The sequence below is a fragment of the Euleptes europaea genome, chromosome 20, assembly GCF_029931775.1.
Source record: "Euleptes europaea isolate rEulEur1 chromosome 20, rEulEur1.hap1, whole genome shotgun sequence".
Classification (NCBI taxonomy): Eukaryota; Metazoa; Chordata; class Lepidosauria; order Squamata; family Sphaerodactylidae; genus Euleptes; species Euleptes europaea.
Window position 1 is genome coordinate 1,076,058 of NC_079331.1, and position 19,447 is coordinate 1,095,504.

The following is a 19,447-nucleotide window of genomic DNA, read 5'->3' on the forward strand; positions in this document are numbered from 1 at the left end:
CCAATAAATACTCGGTTTCAGTTCAGCAACTGCGATGCCTATCGGCACTGGCTGAGCAGGAGCCAAGAAAGCTGTTTTGCATTTGCAGGGGAGGAGGAAGAAACGGCACGCTTGGGCTGCAGCCACAGTCTCCTCCCGAGAAGTCCACTGCCAATTTAAACACCTAAGAGACGGCGAACCTTATTTTGTCTCCCATTTAATATCACTGCATTATCTTATGGAGGCCGAAGCATGACAAAAAAAATTTGTTTTTGTTAAGAGCCCCCCACTCATGCGACATACGCTACACCTTCATTAAGGGAAAACTTCACCAGTGCTGTGCTGCTGACCGCACTCCGTGGCACAGTCTCACCAGAGCTTGGCCTTCTAAGCAGTCAGTGTGGGGATGAATCAGCTGTGCGGCACTCCAAGGAGGGGAAAGGCTAACTCTGCTGAGCCAGAGAGGCTTAGGCAAGCCACAAGTTCATTCAGGATAAAATTTCCAAAGAGTACCCAGACAGATATTATCTTTTAACCGCTTTAGGATAAGACAGCGGCTAAGAAATTGCGCTCTCAGGCATTCATTCAGTGGCCATGTCACTGTGCCTTCGCTTCAGCCCACTGAGTAATACTGGCCTACCTTACAGGGCTGCTTGAAGGATGTCCAACATATGCAAAATGCTTTGATTACTCAGGAATTATATGCATGCTAATCATTAAAATGTAACACAAGAAAAGAAAAGTTCACATTTACTGACCTTTCTCATACTACCCTCTCAGGAATGCAAAGGCACTGCAGTTGTTCCCATGCATTCAAGCCCACGTACACATTTTCTAAGAGAAACTATCTGTAAATGTTTGTGGACTATCCATGAAAACATCTCAAAGACCACTGGGCTGAACCACTAAGATCCGATCCACGCACGCAGTCCTTAGGGCAGACAAGGTTTCTCAGACCAAAGACATCTGGGTTGACAAAGGGTGGCTGCTGTTTGTAAAACAGAGATACTAATGCCATCCGGCTGTCACCTGAAACAAGAGAAGAACGTTTGCTATGCTACCTGGCGCTCAAATTCTTCACTGTTGAAACCCCACTGGAAACTGGTGGCCAGTAAGAGCCACCACTCTACCGTTGGGTTTTCCCTGGTCTACTAGAGGGGCTGGAGGAGCAAGCAGTCTTCATAATGAAAGAAAATAAATCCTTCCAAGCACAAAATAAAACCAGATTGGTCGTTGGCTAGTGTGTCAACACTACAGACATCTCAGATACTAACAGAGGTCCCAGTCCTTCACTGAGCTAGCTTAATTTATACATTGATCTTTGGCCCTAGATAAGGTCCCATAAAGGCTGTTGGCCAACAGTAAATGCAACCTGCCACAAACAGAACATGCTAAAACACCAACAATAAAATCAAACCCCCACACCAGTGTGGAAATACATTTTTAAAAAACCTTTAAAACCATGTCACTGTTCATTAGTGTCAGATAGAGAAACTGACGCATACACCTAATTAATTGAATGATTTGTGCAAAGATGAAACTTACATGACCAGAACAGTTAGTTTTCAGGGTGTGCTGAACCCGGCTGTGGGAGGAACCAACACCCTGCCCTGCAGCATCTCATACCAGTTAATCGAGGGCCGGGCCCATCTGGCTGATCAGGTCTAACCCTACAGTTAGTTTGTTTGGTTGATAGCAGCTTCTAAGGGAACTTGCAGAGGTGATGAACAGAACTGGGGGGAACCATCACCTGGCTGAGGCTAGTAATGCCCATGAGGAGGAAGGAATTCGTAGAACAACCAAACAGTCCACTTTTATTACCTTAACTTCACAGAAACAAGTGCAATCAGAAGAATAAAGGTAACAAGCAAACACACACCTGCTTAGATCTTGGAAACTGAGCAAGGTCGGCTCTGGTTACTACTTGGACAGGAGATCACCACCAAGGAAGCCTAGGGTTGTCTTATCTAAACTGTGCTCTCCACCACTTTGCATACAACTTTAGCACAACGGCATGCTGATGTTGTGTTGGTGGCAGCTCCGTTCATACAAGATGCTGAGCACGTGAAAGGACACACAAGTTAAGTTCTTCTTGCCTGCCAGCATCATGTTGAAATCAATAAATGAGAGGAGGAATATCAAGTTCTTTAGGGGCCCAACTACTGTGTTTCAGAGGACAAAGAGTGAAGACCAACACCGGCTGCGTTTCCATCCTATCCTTAGTATCCTCTTCCAGAAGACGAAATGCACGCAACGATTCTAGCAAGATGACAGTGTGTCGTTTCCTAAGCACAAGGACCAACTCTTTCATCGGCATGGCAACCCGTGAGATGCCCTCTCTTCGGGCCTGCTATCTACACATTGGGTCAATGTGAACAACGTACACAAACAATCACACAACAGCTGCCTACGACTGAAGCCTTGGCCTTTTAGCAGAGGCTCAACATGTGGAAATGGGCCGCTGAAGGTTTTCACGGCATGGAAGTGAATGGTGCTACCTGGTTCAAGGGACAGGAGTGTGCCACCTGTCAACACTACCAAGGCATGGCTGTGGATAAGTTTGCTGTTCCTAATGCTTACAACTACCAGCCTGTAACATTCAAGGCTGCTTTCAAGAACACAACAAGGCCGTCCAACCGACGAAGCCTGCTCAGTAACTCACAACAGTTGGCCTCAAAATCCTGGCTAGGCAGGGCCCTTGGCTTAGCTTTCACTGCAATTAATGTTGCTAAGAGAATAAATTCTTAACCCCAGTTAATGTGGGAAGAGGGCTCCTTGTTTAGCAAAATACGACGTAACGTTATTATGAGCTGCTAATTTCTTACGAACACTACCCCCATTCCCACACCAAAAAGAAGTCAGTTGGCAACATTTTTGAAAGTTACATAAGTGAACTTGAAGGTCTGCTCGTTTTATGGGGGTGATGCATCGCTCTCTGTGGTTGCACAAGACTGTGAGCTGTTGGAAAAAGACCACACCTGAACAGTCTTTAGTTGCACAACTTGAATAGTGAGTGGCGAGGGGTGCGAAACGTTGTACAGGCACAACAGCATCGGGCCGGTCCAGCCCATGTACCAAATGCTGCTCTAATTGGGAAAAAGCACAGATCTTCGGACAACGTGCCCTTGCACACAACAATGTATGCGACAAGGAGCTGTGCAAAAAAATAAAAAGCTCTTCTGGCTCTGCTCAGTATCTCGGGCTCCCGTCCCACTGAAAATCAGGCAAAATAATTACTTAGAAGCATTTAACGATGGTACAGAATTAGGGCAGTCACATGGCTAAATAAACCTTAAATATGAGCTTTAATTAACCAAATCTGCATATATTTGCATATTATTTATTTTGGATAGTTTTGATTAAATACTACTTTGCTTCCAGACAGCACGTGTATGTATTATGTGCTGCTTTTTAAAAAATTTGCAGGGAGATTATTTTAATGAGCATTACAAATACAACCTCCTCCTGTAGTCTGAAAATATGACTGCCCGTCCTACCAATTCAGGATTCTATCCTTCTGCTGTAGGCGAAGATCAGGCCTAACTTGGAATCAGGCGGGCCACCGTGCAAGACAAATAATTCTTCCGCCACGTGAACGGACATCACAGCCAGAAAAGGATAAACCTAAAACCATCTGCTAAGCATTTTCCCAGCTTGGTAAAAACAAAATAATCCAAGACTTTGACGTTCACACATCAGTATGAAGAACTTTTTAAAAGACCACATTAATTATGTGGAATATGATGCAACTTCGGCATACAAAAGAAGAAGAAAAAAACTCCTTGTGTTTGGTACTCATTAGAATGGGCAAAAGGATTCAGGAATTCCTGCTGACTGAATTCCTCTCTTAAGGAACAAAGAAAGGAGGTTATTATGAAGAAAGAACTGTGGGATTTCACTCTAACCGTGCCCTCTCTGCACCCCCTCCCAAAGATATATGCAGGCTGGTGAAGTGGGGAGTTAGCAATTGTGGTCCTGATGGAGCCCACCGAAGCGGTGCAGTCACTCTGGTGGTGGAAAGTGCCATTCAGTGGCAGTCGACTTATGGTGCCCACTTAGGGTTTTCCAGGAGAGATGGAAAACCATAGTGGCCAGATCTTTTCTGTCCAGGAAACACCGAGGGTGGCTGGCCATTTGAAACAGGTAAAAGCCACTCCAAGCCACTGCTGCCACCTGCTTACCCAGCAGAGGGGCCAAGTCCAGGAGCACCCCCAAGCTACAGCCCTGTCCCTTCATGGGGAGTGCAACCCCACTCATAACATGCACACTTATTACCTGCAAAGCCACACCAATATTTTCCTCTATGTTCCAGCTTTGGTAATTTTATCTTCCTGTCATTTGCTGAGGAGGTGGAGCCCTCATGCCACATGACCTTGCCGACAGGTTTGTTTTCCTTTGATAACCCTGAACTGGCAGGCCCACCCACCCCTTACGGCTAGGTTTGTAAACACACTGCTTTGAGCGGATGAAAAAATGTGTTTTCACTTAACAATGCTATTAATTCTCTCACGATAACTACACCGTAAAAAAAATTCCCCTTTAACATTACGAGTTTTATAGAGTAAAATAACTGGTTTTTCCAAAAGCAGCTGCAGAACCCTCCACACCTTAATCTCCAGGACGGAGTTACAACGAGGGTTTGAAGTACTACCAGCCTTTCTCAAACACCAAACACTGTGCTTAGGAGCGGCCATTTTTCCTCCACTGACGAAAGCTCAGAAGACTCCAGCACCAAAGGTTCCCTTCTAATCAGGAGTAGCTTCTCAGTTCACAGCTGATCCAATCCACACACCCTATTGAATTGTAAATTTCCTATCAAGGAAGGGATGAGGGCCAACACACATCAATTCATGTCAATTCAAAAAGAGCAGAGTGAGACTTCTGACAGAAACAGAGGAAGTTGCAAAAGTACAGTCACTGCAAAATGTGGTGGTGAGAAACACAACTGCATCTTACCACATATTACCACTGATTTACTTCTGCTTGAAAAGGCACAAAACCTTCAAGTCAAAGCTACTCCGGTCCCACAACAGTACTGAAATCCTAATACAAGGTGTCTCGTGTTTATTTTATTTCCGCCATTAAATCTACAAAAGTCTGCACCGCAACACAACATCTTAATTATGTCAATATTGATTTAGGCGGCTTGTACAGTGGAATCACGTTACCAAGCATTTCCTGCTGGGACTCTTTCAGATAGCTGTATTGCGTCACACAGCCGCCCTCCAGCGTGTTCTGGCCCCATACACCCAACGCGGCCTGAACTCAAGAGGCAAGAGACGGGTCCTTCTCACCAGGTTAAACAGGCAAGGCCCCTTAATCCCCCTTTCTGGGCCTGTTTCATTCACCGCCTGCTCCCTCCCAGGGACAAAACAGCCAGAAAAAGAGATTCCTGCATTCTTTCCCAGATGGAGGCAGGGATCTTTATCGCTCTCTTTCTCTTGAGCCCCTGGGAGAGACACAATGTGTTGCCTGGTGGGCACAGGGCCGGGATCAAGACAACGAGACGCCTGTCTCCCAAAAAAAAGATAAAGCTCCGTAAAACTGCAGAGGCCAAGAATTCCTGGGTTCACAGAGTGGGAAAAAGAAGACAAAGAGGCAAGGAAAAGCAGGGAATGTGGGGGGGGGGAATCCCTCTACTGTTTTGCTGCTGGGGAGGTGAAGGCACTGTCTGCGTCCTGTCTTTAAAACAGCGGGGAAACCTGCAGCCCCCATCCCCCCCCAATCCACAACCAAGGGTATAATTCCTCACTAGGAGGAAGAAATCTCTCTGCTTGGGAATGGAAATAGCTACCAGCTCCTTCTCCTCTTAATCACCTTACCCTGGCTTCCCACCTTGCCAGTTGCTGGGCAAAGCCGAGTTGTGGGCAGAGAGGAAAGAAAGAATAACCCCCATCAAGGAGCTGGCAACCTGTCTTGGGATCCAGGGAGGCAGAAATAAAACTGGAGCCACGCAGCACTTTCCAGTCTCACGCAATTATATTATACATTAGAAAACTGCAGGCAGCTTCTTGCAATGCAATAAGCGAATCCACACCGCACAGGCTTCTCGCCCTGATTAGATTTCAACTTCACTTTGCGGTGTCTGCGTTTCAGGCCCCTGTTGACCCTGTGGGCCAAATGTCCTCCGCCAACTTCTGCCTTAGCGAGGATGCAAAGCTCCAAGCATCCTCAAAAGCTGGTGCTGGAACAGCAGGGCATTCCTCTTTAAGGTGTTCTTTACATAATTTTTTTGAGGGGGGGCGTCCAAGAAATAATATGGGTCACTGGGCATGGAGTAGAGGTCACTGGGTGTGTGTGCGAGGGGGGGAAAGTGGTTGTGGGTTTCCTGCATTGTGCAGGGGGTTGGACTAGATGACCCTGATGGTCCCTTCCAACTCTATGACCTGGGGGGCTGCCAGTCTAATTGGGAGGAAGGCAGAGAGAATAGCACATTGAGGTGGGGGCGATCAAAGGGGAAGAAAGAGAAGCCCCCCCTTAATGAGAACCAAAAAAGGGTACTTTGGGGGGGAAACAAGGAGAAAAAGTACATTGTTGGGGGGAGGAATTAAGGTGGAAGGACGAGAAGCCCCCCCCTTAATGAGAACCAAAAGGGTACTTTGGGGGGGGGAAACAAGGAGAAAAAGTACATTGATGGGGGGAGGAATTAAGGTGGAAGGAAGAGAAGCCCCCCCCTTAATGAGAACCAAAAGGGTACTTTGGGGGGGGGGGGGAAACAAGGAGAAAAAGTACATTGATGGGGGGAGGAATTAAGGTGGAAGGAAGAGAAGCCCCCCTACTCTTAATGAAAGCCCAGACTGCTGTTGGCTTTTACAGAAGGGGGAGGGGGCAGAAAAGGTGAGGGCAAGGAGGGGGCTGTCAGCCTAACTGGGGGGAGGGGAGGCTGGGAGAGAGAATAACAGGTTGAGGGGTGGGGAAGGGAGAGAAGCCCCCCTCCCTTTTAAGAGGGCCCCCCAAAAGATGAAAGGGATGAGTCGATAGGGGGAGGGGGGGAGAACTAATTTCATCAGAAAGTGCGGGGAGGGCCGAGAAAAAACACACACCCAGAGAGATGGCCTCTCCCCCCCCACAAAAAAAGGGGAGGGGGAGGGGGAGGGGGCGCCCCTCCCCCCCTTTCCTCGTCCCGGGGACAAAGGCGCCTCAGAGCGGCCGAGAGGCGGGGACGGGGGGGGGGTCTCCAGCCGGGGGGGTCTCCAGCCCTCCCCCCCCCGACTCACCGCTGCAGCACCACGAGGACGGCGAGCCCTGAGGGAACTGGGCCGAGTCGGGCGCGACGCAGACGCTGGAGCCGAGGTGAGGGCACTCCATGGCGGCCAGGAGGCCGCGACTGAGGGAAGCGCGGCCCCGCGGGGGGGGGGAGAGTGCGCGCGCAGCCGCCGCCGCCGGGGAAGGCGCCGCTGCGCCTGCGCGGCGGCGCGCGATCGCTCCCCTTCCAACCGCCGCCCCGCTCCTCCAGCCTCGCTCCCTATTGGCTGTTCCCACCACCGCGCCGCCTCCGGGAATCCTCTCGCCGGGTTTTGCCGGCCGCGCCGCCTCCGTCTTTTTTTTTTATATACATATATACATTTTTATTAGTTTTAACAAAAAAAAAAAAAAACATAACAGATTATAAATCACATTAACAAATAACTAAAAAGAAAAAACAAATAAAAATGCAAAAATTACAAAAGGAGCGCTTGAACTATTAACAAATAACTAAAAATAAAAAACAAAAATACAAAAATTACAAAAAGAGCACTTGAACTACAATTTTTCATCTTCTTCTATAATATTGTAAAATAAACAGTGCCCGTATACCCACCACCCACCTGACATGTGTATCCCATCACCACTGGACTTCCGGAGAAGTGTTCTGACAGTATTTAAAATTACCTTATACTATTTATATATAAGCTACATACTTTATCGATAATTCATTAACTATACTTGTAAAATTCATTTTTGCCACTTCGTCCCAAAATGCGATGGCCCTCAGCCAAGTTTTTTTGAACTCTTCCATATCTTTACCATGTAAAGAATCTGTAAGTTTGGCCATCTGCATATACAACCACAATTTCTCTCTCCAGTCTTTAATTGAAGGTTTATTTACTTGTTTCCAATTTTTTGCTATTATAATTCTGGCTGCTGCAAAACTATATTGGCATATAACTATCATATATATCCATATTCTTTTTAGGAATTCCCAATAAACAAAATGCAGGATCTTTTGTTAATTTTGTACTAATCAATTAGTTTCTCGCTCCCCTTCCAACCGCCTCCCCGCTCCTCCAGCCTCGCTCCCTATTGGCTGTTCCCACCACCGCGCCGCCTGCGGGAATCCTCTCGCCGGGTTTTGCCGCCTCCCGCACGCCGGAGCCCAGAGAGTCCGGCTCCCGAGCGACCCTCTGGGGACGGGGTTGCCAGCCTCCAGGGGAGGCCTGGAGACAGCAAAGGGTGGCCCAGGAGAGCGAGGGCATCGCGTCCCTGCTGAGCTCCCTCTGTCCAAAATCCCTGGGCTCAGTGGCGGAGCCTTTGCTTGGCATGCGCACGGTCCCAGGTTCAATCCCCAGGGGCATCGCCAGTTAAAAGGACCAGGCAAGTGGGTGATGTGAAAGACCCTTTTCTGCCTGAGACCCTGGAGAGCTGCTGCCGGTCTGAGTAGACGATACTGACTTGGATGGACCCAGGGTCTGATTCAGTAGAAGGCAGCTTCATGTGTTCAAGTAGGGTTGCCAACCTCCAGGGACTAGCTGGAGATCTCCTGCTACTGCAACTGATCTCCAGCCGACAGAGATCAGTTCACCTGGAGAAAAATGGCCGCTTTGGCAATTGGACTCTATGGCATTGACGTCCTCCCCTCCCCAAACCCCGCCCTCTTCAGGTTCCGCCCCCAAAACCTCCCGCCGGTGGCAAAGAGGGACCTGGCAACCCTACCCTCCGCTGAGATCCCCGGGATGGTCGCCAGGCAGGGTGGGCAAGCCCATAGGAAGGTCGGGGGGGGGAGGGTTCAGAAAACGATTGTCACTCAGGAAAATCCTAAGGTTTTGCAACGTATTGTCAAGAATAAACAAGCATGCTGTATTATTTTGACAGTACAGCTGAGAAGGAGCTGTCAGATCCACATGATCTTGCTGATGCAAGGTGTAGAAATGACTTGCCCCAGCAGAGTGGACTGGAGAGAACTGGATGGAACCGGTGGTATGATGCAAGACCTACAGGTGGCCAGGCAATTGGCTATACCTGAGATATGTATATAAGGAGCACAGCCTCTAGGGCCGTGTTGGCGAACCTATGGCACGGGTGCCACTTCCGGCACTCGTAGCCCTCTCTGCCGGCACGCGCGGTTCCTCCAAGCCGCTGGCCTTTCCGGCTCTGCCCTGCCCCGGATGGGGGAGGCTGTAGCCCAGGGGTGGGGAACCTCCGACATCATTGGCGGTGGCCCCCGGACTCTCCCACAGAAGCTGCCGCCATTGCCGCCACTGGAGCGTGCGTGGCCGGCCAGGTGGGTGGGAGAGCGGGGAACAGAAGCCGAGCGCCCACACTCGGTATGGCCGGCGGCTTCTCCGGCGCCCTCTGGGCCTGTGCGGGTGGAGGGGCGTGGCTGGCCGGTGGGTGCGAAGGAGGCGTCCTCTGCCCTACCCTGCTCGTCTCTCACTAGCCTGCCGCCGCCGCCACGCCCCACCGAGTGGCAAATCCAAGGCAAAACCTCCCATGCATAAATGGCCTCTTTCTTTTTCTGTCTCTCTCTGTCCTTTTCTTTCCCTACTTTTCTTTCTCTCCCTTGCTCCATTTCCTTCTCCCTTTCTCTCTCTTTTTCTTTCTTTCTCTCCCTCCCTCCCTTCCCTTTCCTTCTCCCTTCCCTTCTTTCCTTCCTTCCTTCTTTCCCTCCAGCGGCTTCTCCGGCGCCCTCTGGGTCTGTGCGGGCGGAGGGGCGTGCAGTCCTATTCCACCTTTGAAGTGCCCACAAGCCATCCTCCAAACACCTTTCCATTTGTCTTGATATGTAGAGAGAAAACACTAAGGAACTAGTTGCCAATCTCCAGGTACTAGCTGGAGATCTCCTCCTATTACAAGTGATCTCCAACCAATAGAGATCAGTTCCCCTGGAAAAAATTGCCACTTTGGCAATTGGACTCTATGGCACTGAAGTCCTTCCCCAAACCCCGCCCTCCTCAGGCGCAAAAACCTCCCACTCATGGCAAAGAGGAACTTGGCAACCCTAGCCTCTCCCTCTGGGCCCCCTCTGGGGGTGGTATTCAGGTTAAATTGCCGCATTGGCACTCGGCGATAAATAAGTGGGTTTTTGGTTGCAGTTTGGGCACTCGGTCTCTAAAAGGTTCGCCATCACTGCTCTAGGGTTTAGTGTTGGACTGAATATACTGCTAAGCCGGAGGCTCTGCTGGAATTTGTATATAGAGCATACTAACTGCACTGTGAATAAAGGAGCACTTTAGTATAAGCTGCCGCCTGGAGGAGTTTCTTGGGCATCTGATTAAATCCGCTGAACTCGCGATACGTATTTATTGCACTGATCGCAGCAAGCGCCTCCCCAGCATAAGCGCGTGCACGTGCTTTTTGCGGCGTCCTGCCGCCCCGCATATGGCGGCGGCCGAATGGAAACCGGAAGTGCCAGGCTGCGTTGGAGCTCTTAGCTACTTGGGCCTCTATGGGGCAGTCCCCCCCCCCCACCGAGCGGTGCGTCAGGGAGGGAGTCCCGCTTCCTACCGGGAATTGCACTGGGCGGCTTGGCTCCCTTTCGCCTCTGAAGGAGGGAAGACTCTCTGCAGTTTCCCCTCCTCCCCCGCTCCATCCAAGGGGTCGTGCAGCAAACGTGACCCCTTTGCAAGACATTTGCAAGACCCCTTTGCGCATTTGCACGGGCGTCTTTTGCTGAACCTGAGCTGTTCGGGTTGCTTGTTTTGCAAAGCGTTGCAGGCAGATTGGGGGGGCGGGGGGGACAGATTGTTGACAGGCCGGAATATCAACATACCCAACACATAAATGTTATGTTTTACTTAACTACATGCAAAAGCTGCAGGTTTTGTTTCTAACCATTCTTTTAGAAATATCTGAAGAAGTGAGCTGTGGCTCACGAAAGCTCATACCCTGCCAGAAAATATTTTTGTGAGTCTTTAAGGTGCTACTGGACTCTTGCCCGGAGATTTGCTATTACAACTGATCTCCAGGTGATAAGAGATCAGTTCACCTGCAGGAAATGGCTGCTTGGGCAATTGGATTCTACGGCATTGAAGTCCCTCCCCAAACCCCGCCCTCCTCAGGCTCCGCCCCCAAAACCTCCCTCCAGTGGCGAAGAGGGACCTGGCAACCCTACCAGGCTGGCTTCAACAGGGGTCCAAATAGCACCAACGTAGGGTTGCCAACTCCTGCTTGGGAAATAACTGGCGTTAGGTGGGCCACGGGTCTGACTCTGTAGAAAGTGTCTTCGCATGTTCTGTGCTTTGTCCCCCCAAGACACCTAGAAGTGTCATGTAGGGTGGTGGGACACAACACTACAACTGCCAGCTTGGCATTGTGGGGCATGCTGCTTCCTGGGCACCCCTAAAAATCCCCAAGGAGCCCTCTTGGGTTATGTGCGTGCTACAGGTTATCACTGCGTGCCTTGATTAGTCTTTGACAGAAAAGCAGCGTCCGAACATTACAGTAAATACAATTAAACTGCTATCAAGGAAGTGGCCTTTGGAAGTGAGACTACAGGAAAAAGTCTGCGTTTGGGCAGTTTGATTTGGGAGGCCTTTCCAGGACCTTTCCTTTGTGGCACCGGAAAGTATCTGGAGGACTGCAGGTAGAGCCCGTGCAGTGGAGGATTAGGATCAGGGAGACTCAGGTTCGAATTCTCACTCCGTCATGACGTTCACTGAGAGACCTTTGGGCCAGTGGGTCTAACCTACCACAGAGCATTGTGGTGAAGATCAAATGAGGGAAGGACTAACTGTGCGTTGCCCTAAATTCCTTAAAGTAAGGATAGGACAATCTAATAAATTATAAGGAAAGCTTGGAGCCGTTATATTTTCATTGCTTAACACTAGGGGGCTCCAGACACAGTGTAGTCCAATGATACAAACCACAGTCCAATGCCACACAGAGAAATGTGCGTCCCCTCCTTGTGTCTGTCTACCTAGGCATTCTTTACTGGACGAGAATAACAGTGGCCAAATCGCAGGAAAGCAGGCTAAACAAGCCCAAGAATCGCATCCATTTCTAGGGCTTAATTACACTTTATAAACACCAGAGCCGTTGGGCTGTCTGAGATGCAACTATATACAAACTCTTGACACTTTTCATCTGTGCTAAACAGGGTTGGCTGTTGCCAAAATACTCTTACCGACTGTGCTGCTATTTCTGCAGCCGGGGTGTTTCGTGTAAACCACCGAGGCGGCCCGCCTGGCCCACGCTCAGGACATTCTTTGTTTAACCAACTCAGCAGCCGGCTCTTCCCTGGACCGCGCTGGAAACATTTGGTAGAGCTGATTCTCAAACAGGCCTACACCAAGCTGAGGCCCGCAGGCCAGTTGCATCTCAGTTGCATGGCGCTTGTCTACATCTTTGTGGAAGCGTCTAGAGCCCACCGAAACCCATCCAAACAAAGGTGGGGAGGGGCCATGGCTTAGTGGTAGAGCATCTCCAGTTAGAGTCAGGTTGCCAGCTCTGAGTTGGGAAATACCTGGAGCTTCTGGGGGTGCAGCCTAAGGGCAAGGTTTGGGGAGGGGAGGAACCTCATCAGGTATAATGCCATAGAGTCCACCCTCCAAAAGCAGGCATTTTCTCCAGGGGGACCGATCTCTGTAGTCTGGAAATCGATTGTAATACTGGGAGATCTCCAGGCCCCACATGGAGGCTGGGTAATCAGGCAGGAGGTGAGCTCAGAGTCCCTGGAGAGCCGCTGCCAGTCAGAGTAGACAATACTGACCTGATGGACCAAGGGTCTGATTCAGCAAAAGGCAGCTTTGTGTGACCCATGCGGGCCCGGTCTCTGGAAGTCTGCATCGCTCTTCTCCCTTGATTCATAATGTTGTTGACACCAGTTTTGCCAGCCTTGATCCAATTCTAAATCGTGCCAAAACTTACTTAAAGAAATGGGCTGAGCAGGCTTTACATTGGATTCCGGCCAGCTAGCACCGTTTGTTATAGGGAGATTTTTGGCTTTCTAAGTTCACTGAGCATTGCTGCTTCTGCTCACAACCAAAGTCACCATCATGGGATTCTTCCTCAGCAGCTGCAGCAACAGCAGGGCTTCCGTAGGAAAGGGTGGCCACGTGGGGAAAGGTGCTGCTGGTCACATCCCGTGCCCCATTTCTGCAACGTGCCAGAATCCCTCACTCCAAGCCTTCCAGGTGACCCACACAGCAAAGCCTTCCCTGGAGCACATTTTTAACCCAAGGACACTTCAGTAATGACAGCTGCCAGAAGCCCCAAACCTTAAATGAATAACTTGGAATGTACCTTTCAGGACCCACCCTTATTTTGTTCCCTGCTATAAAAAGGCTTTCTTTGCTGTTTTCTTTGCTGTTTATTTTGAGAGGCCCTAATGCGGGATATGCCAGGCAAGCAGGAAAACACGTACTACCCGCTGGGTCGCCAACTGCCAGTGGTTCTCAGCTCATTCACACAACCCTTTGCCCATGTTTGGAAGCTGAAAAGATTGCAAAAGCATTCAAAGATACTGAATATAGATTCTGTCATAACAAATCCAAAGAGAACATAATTTTTTGTAGCAGACAAAAATAAGGATTACTCTTGGACAGAAACAGCCTCATACAGACCCAAGAGGACTAGCAGCATATTCAGATAAAAAGGAACAATAAAATGGAAAACACTCGACTCTGCAATAGCTTATTACCGTTATACACATTAGAGCATATTAATTGCAAACATACTGGGGTTGGTTGGACGAAGCTCAGTACGTAGCACAGAAACCTATTCTCGAACCTCCTAAACTGATACAGACGGGTAAGATGTACACATGTACAGGTAGAGGCTTTGGATACTTTCACTAATCGCAAAACAGATGAGCATGACTCCCAGACTCTAGGATGTTTCTTGTGTGTTTACTAAATTTAACGGCGTTGTTTCCATCTCAAATTCTGAATCATCAAGTTAATATCAAATGTTTGATCCATTCAGGTTTGTCTTGCTTTCTTTGAGAAACTCACAGACAATTAATCATGCACTTCTAATGCACTTTCAATGCACTTCATTTGCAAGTGGATTTGGCCATTTCACACAGTAAAATCCAGTTGCAAAGAGTGTGTGGGAAAGTGCTACTCTGGTTTTTTCCACTGTGATGTGCCTTCCCCTTTTTGGGTCGCATCTTGCATCCCAAGACTCCCACTCGAAGGTCATTAGACTGCAAAGTTTCAGGTTATATTTAAGTCAACGGGGAAGAGTTGGCACTGAAGAAACCCAGCACACACTGCTTCTTCTCTTCATTCTTCTCAAGCTGGGGTTTCTTCACACCTACTCGTTCCCCTCAACACCAGCATTTCTGGGACACATACACACTACCTCCATTCAGGAGAAATGAAGCTGGCCCTGATCTTCTCTTAACAGGACAGCCAACCAAACCTAAACATCGGTTTACAGGCCTGTCCTGAGGTTTAACAATGTCGGCGGACTGCAAGGAGGCAGTCTGTGATGTGGGCCTCTCTTCTTGGAGGGTGATGCTAAACCGGCGATTTGGTTCAGCCTCCCGGCACTGAATACCCTGGCCCCCAAGTGCCGAGCTAGGTAGCTCTCATCTCTCAGCCCTAGACACCATGCCAGGAGTAAAAACAGCGCTGGCCAGAGCATGTCAGACTTCAGGCAGGATCTATTTTAAAAGCATGTATTAAGTTGTGTAGTGGAAACCAGCCTGTCCCTCCAGACCTTTAAAGAACTGTTGCAAAGAGGACTATTTTTGGATTCTGCCTTGCATTAGTTTTGGCTGGGGGGGATGGTTGCTGTAGCGCCATGATCCAGAGAAAGATTATTATTATTTGGTTATTTATAGTCTGCCTTTTCTGGCTGAGACTCAAGGTTGATTATGTGCTGTAAATTAAGTACAATCAACAGGAGGGGACCTTCAGAGAACAATCAGTTCACCTGTTGAAATCAATGGGACTGAAATGCATATTTAAGGGCCTGAGTCTCAACAATCTTAATGGGAGTCAGAAGAATGGAAGGACAAATTAATGGAATGTGTCATTATGGCAAAAATGACCAACATGATAAGCATAAGCAATGATACAACTTTTGAGCAGCACTATGAGAAATGGAAACCATTCTATAATTATGTCGAGGCTCATGGTTAACAAATTTAAAAAGGTAAAGGTAGTCCCCTGTGCAAGCATCGGGTCATTCCTGACCCATGGGGTGACGTTACATCCTGACGCTTACTAGGCAGACTTTGTTTACGGGGTGGTTTGCCAGTGCTTTCCCCAGTCATCTTCCCTTTACCCCCAGCAAGCTGGGGTTAACAAATAGAAAGTGAAAAATCAGACAATTGTTAGCAGTATTACTTTAATTTTATCTTTAATTATTTAGTTGGTTAACATATTAACTAGATATAGACAGTGATTATTTTTCGAATATGTTATCTGTGTAACTTGCCCAAATATTGAAATGCAAATGTCATCTGCTTGATTTGCATTAGAATTTTCATGTTTAGTTTTTTAACGATATGTTAGATGCTTATATTTCCCCCCTTTCCGTTTTCCTTTTGTATCCCTTTTATACTTTACATTTTAAAAAATTACTTTAAAAAAATCTTAATGGGAGTTAGGAACACCTACGCTTCCACGGATCGGGTCCCTAAAATTATAGAAAGTGTAGAAAATTACAGAAGTATAGAAAGGAAATCATAGAGACGCACTGGCAAAATCACCACATTTGCTTTTATCTGTGTACACTAGGAAGGCCATGTCTAGCCACTAAAGGAGCATTCTGCCATAAACAGCCACTTCCGTAATAACTAGGCCCCTTCTCTGGTCGGAGCCCTTTCGGTCTGCCCTCCTGGGGGGAGGGTGTTGGGCCCTGGTATTGCCACAGCCCCTCTTTGGACGGTGCTCTGTGACCTCGGGGCACACAGCCCACACTCCGGGCTGCTGTGAGAAGGGCCAGCTCAAAATGCCATTTGCTGATCCTAGCTGCCATCTCCCCCTTTGCACATGGGGCTTGATAGGCAGGGTCTAGCGAGCAAGAGACGTAAACATATTGTCTGAAACGACCACATGCAAGTGCAGAATATCGAGATGGCTAGATGGCCACCTGTCAGCAATGCTGATTCTATGACCTTAAGCAGATGATGAGAGGGAAGGCATCTTGGCCACCTTCTGGGCATGGAGTAGGGGTCACTGGGGATGTGGGAGGGGGGAGGTAGTTGTGAATTTCCTGCATTGTGCAGGGGGTTGGACTAGATGACCCTGGTGGTCCCTTCCAACTCTATGATTCTAATTGCCCTCCCCCTCTGTACACAGGGCTTGATAGGCAGGCCTAGCGAGAGAGAGAGAGACGTAAACATATTGTCTGAAATGACCGCATGCAAGTGCAGAATATTGAGGGTAGAGCAAAATTCTAGCCTGAGTTTACAATTTGGATATTTTTCATTTCCTAGGAGTGTTCAGTCCCGACTACTCACTTTTCTGCTCTGCTGAACAACCCCTCCACACACACACACACTGTCTATTTGCTCTTTTTTTATAGCAAAAACAATAGGAGGGAAGTAACCTTGACACACTTGGGGTACATAACTGTGTTCACTATAAACACCAAACTGGGCACATCCGGCTATCCTCGCCGCTGTCAGAAAATGTTATTCTTGCAGCTCCTGGGCGAGAGAGGGCCAAAGCAATTTGACGGAGGGGGACAGGCAGGCTGAGAACTCATTCATCCCTGATGCTCTGGCTGACTCAGATAATAATAATTTAAAAAACCACTTTTAGACCAGAAAAGAATCTTAGCGCTTTAAATGTAATGAGAAAGGTGTGTACTGGGATGCAATTTATGACACTTGTAACCTGCCTTTTCTCTAGAAAGATATACAAAATGCTTCAAACCTTTTAACTAGTCGACTGGTTTCCTTTAAAGAACCTTGGGAATTTTAATTCGGGAAGGGCGATAATCATTCCTCAATGTTCCTCACAGGGCTAAATGGCCATTAAAATCAGGTTAGGTCCATAGAGGAGACAGCTACTATGCGGCCAGAACATTATTTTCACTATTTCATTATATTATGGGGCTTAGTGAAGGACAGTGAGATATAATGTCATAGATTTTACCCTCCCAAGCAGACGTTTTCTCTAGGGGAAGCAATCTCTTAAGTCTGGAGAACGGTTGTAATTCCTGGAGATCTCCAGGCCCAAACTGGAGGTTGGCAACCCTACCTGGTCAGCTTCACTGCTGAAGAGGTGGTCTTGCATCGGGCTTTCGATGTCCAGCCCCCCAATCGCTGCCCCTGCATCACAGAGAGAGCAGCTTCCTTTATGCGGCAGTCACCAATGTACGTGGCAATCTATGTGTCGGGATGCTTTAATTAAGCTTTTCATGTTTCATATTGCAACCCTGCTTTACAAAGCTGGTTGCGAATTGTCCCAAGGATCAAAACTGAAAAGCCAGTTATACATTTTAAAATGAAACAAATAACAACATAAAGAGAGTGTATTTTTTAAAAATATATTCTGCGTTAAAAGATTTCAGCCTGAAAACCAGTCAGAAAGGAAAAGTAAGAGCAGAAAGGCCAGGGTGAAAAAGTCAGAGGCGATCAAAAGCAATCCCATGGAAAACTTTAAAATTAACGGAGTTACAAGCCTGTGATCAACTCCAATTACGGCCAGCCACAAGGAAAGAGCAGGCCTGTGCCAGAGGGGCTCGGAGACTGTCGGTTAAGCAGAGGGAGAAATATCCAGCATGACTCGAGCAAGCAGACCGGGCATTGTGCCCCAGCGACACAACACAGCAGAACACAACACAAGGCACAGCCTTTCCAGCCAATCTGTCTGGAAGCAAATGCCTTTTGACAAACAGGGTGTGCAATTTTGTGGGGCCGATGGGGGGGGGGGAGAGATAGTGTTTCCTCTCTCTACTTTCCCAGAACAGACTCTGGAACTCCAGGACTTGGTAGCTCACACCAGGCAACCCTGTGAATGGAGCCCCCTTCATGCATGAACACATGAAGCTGCCCTATACTGAATCAGAACCCCCTGGGTCCATCAAAGTCAGTATTGTCTGCTCAGACCGGCAGCGGCTCTCCAGGGTCTCAGGCTGAGGTCTTTCACATCACCTACTTGCCTGGTCCCTTTAACTGGGGATGCCGGAGATTGAACCTGGGACCTCCTGCATGCCAAGCAGATGCTCTACCGCTGAGCCACAGCCCTTCCCCATGGCTCTCCAGGGTCTCAGGCTGAGGTCTTTCACATCATCTAATTGCCTAGTCCCTTTAATTGGAGATGCCAGGGATTGAACCTGGGACCTTCTGCATACCAAGCAGATGCTCTACCACTGAGCCACGGCCCTTCCCCACACATGCCCTCCCTGGACTACTGCTGAGCACCTTAGGAACTTTGCCTGGCCCTCCTTTGCCTCTCTGTTGCAATCAGCCCTCTGACTCTTCCTTTGGTAAGACAGACATGTGGATGAGAAGTTTTATAAGGCAGTAACAAGGAGCTCCATTGCACCAAAACCGGAGTGGCTCCTGGTTTCTTTGAAACCTGCTTGCAGTTTTGGATTCTACTGATTTTATGATGGGTTGGCTAAGAAGTTATCATCTGGGGACAAGGAGTTGGGAAGCAACCTGGTTCCTCTATTGTTCAGAGGCTGTAGGTCCTAGCAGTTCCTGCCCCCCCCCCATCCCACTTTCCATCCGGGTCAAGAATGTTGTCCTTTTCAAGTCTCATTAGATAAAGACAGCCAGCTGATAGTTTTGGAGAAAGCGAAGATGTCGCACAATTAATGACTTCATCTCTGGCCAGTAGGGTTGCTAGGTCCCTCTTTGCCACCGGCGGGAGGTTTTTGGGGTGGAGCCTGAGGAGGGCGGGGTTTGGGGAGGGGAGGGACTTCAATGCCATAGAGTCCAACTGCCAAAGCGGCCCTTTTCTCCAGGGGACCTGATCTCTATCGGCTGGAGATCAGTTGTAATAGCAGGCGATCTCCAGCTAGCACCTGGACGTTGGCAACCCTACATGAAGAGGGGATCAGGGACGTCCTCTTCCATTCCTCTTCCAATGTCAGTCCTTGGATTAGTACTCCAATCTGCGGGTTCTTGTACATAGCAGCCAACAACTGGAAGCACACAGCTCCATGCTGGGCTCTGGCCGACTCACCTGCAGATCAAATTATTGCTGCTGTGCTACTCCCCCCCCAGAAGAATTTAGAGGGGGGCAGAGTTTGAAAAACACCATTGTCCCTTAATGAGTACGTGCGGGGATTCTCTCCAAGACGTGTGTGGCGTTTCGCAAGGGTTTCCATTTTCAGATCAAGATAGGGGTCCTGTGCTCAG

At 48.6% G+C, this 19,447-nt stretch overlaps 1 protein-coding gene and 1 non-coding gene across 2 annotated transcripts in view; both read right to left on the reverse strand.

Moving 5' to 3' along the window:
• USP3 (ubiquitin specific peptidase 3) overlaps positions 1 to 7,287 on the reverse strand; it is a 29,236-nt gene extending 21,949 nt beyond the window's left edge. The window contains exon 1 of the mRNA XM_056865781.1: positions 7,197 to 7,287. Within this exon, the coding sequence (XP_056721759.1) occupies positions 7,197 to 7,287 (91 nt within the window). The remainder of the gene's footprint in view (positions 1 to 7,196) is intronic.
• An 11,106-nt stretch (positions 7,288 to 18,393) lies between these two features.
• TRNAT-GGU (transfer RNA threonine (anticodon GGU)) lies at positions 18,394 to 18,462 on the reverse strand. The gene has a single exon. It is a non-coding gene; the product is annotated as a tRNA-Thr (tRNA).
• Between the last annotated feature and the right edge of the window lie 985 nt (positions 18,463 to 19,447).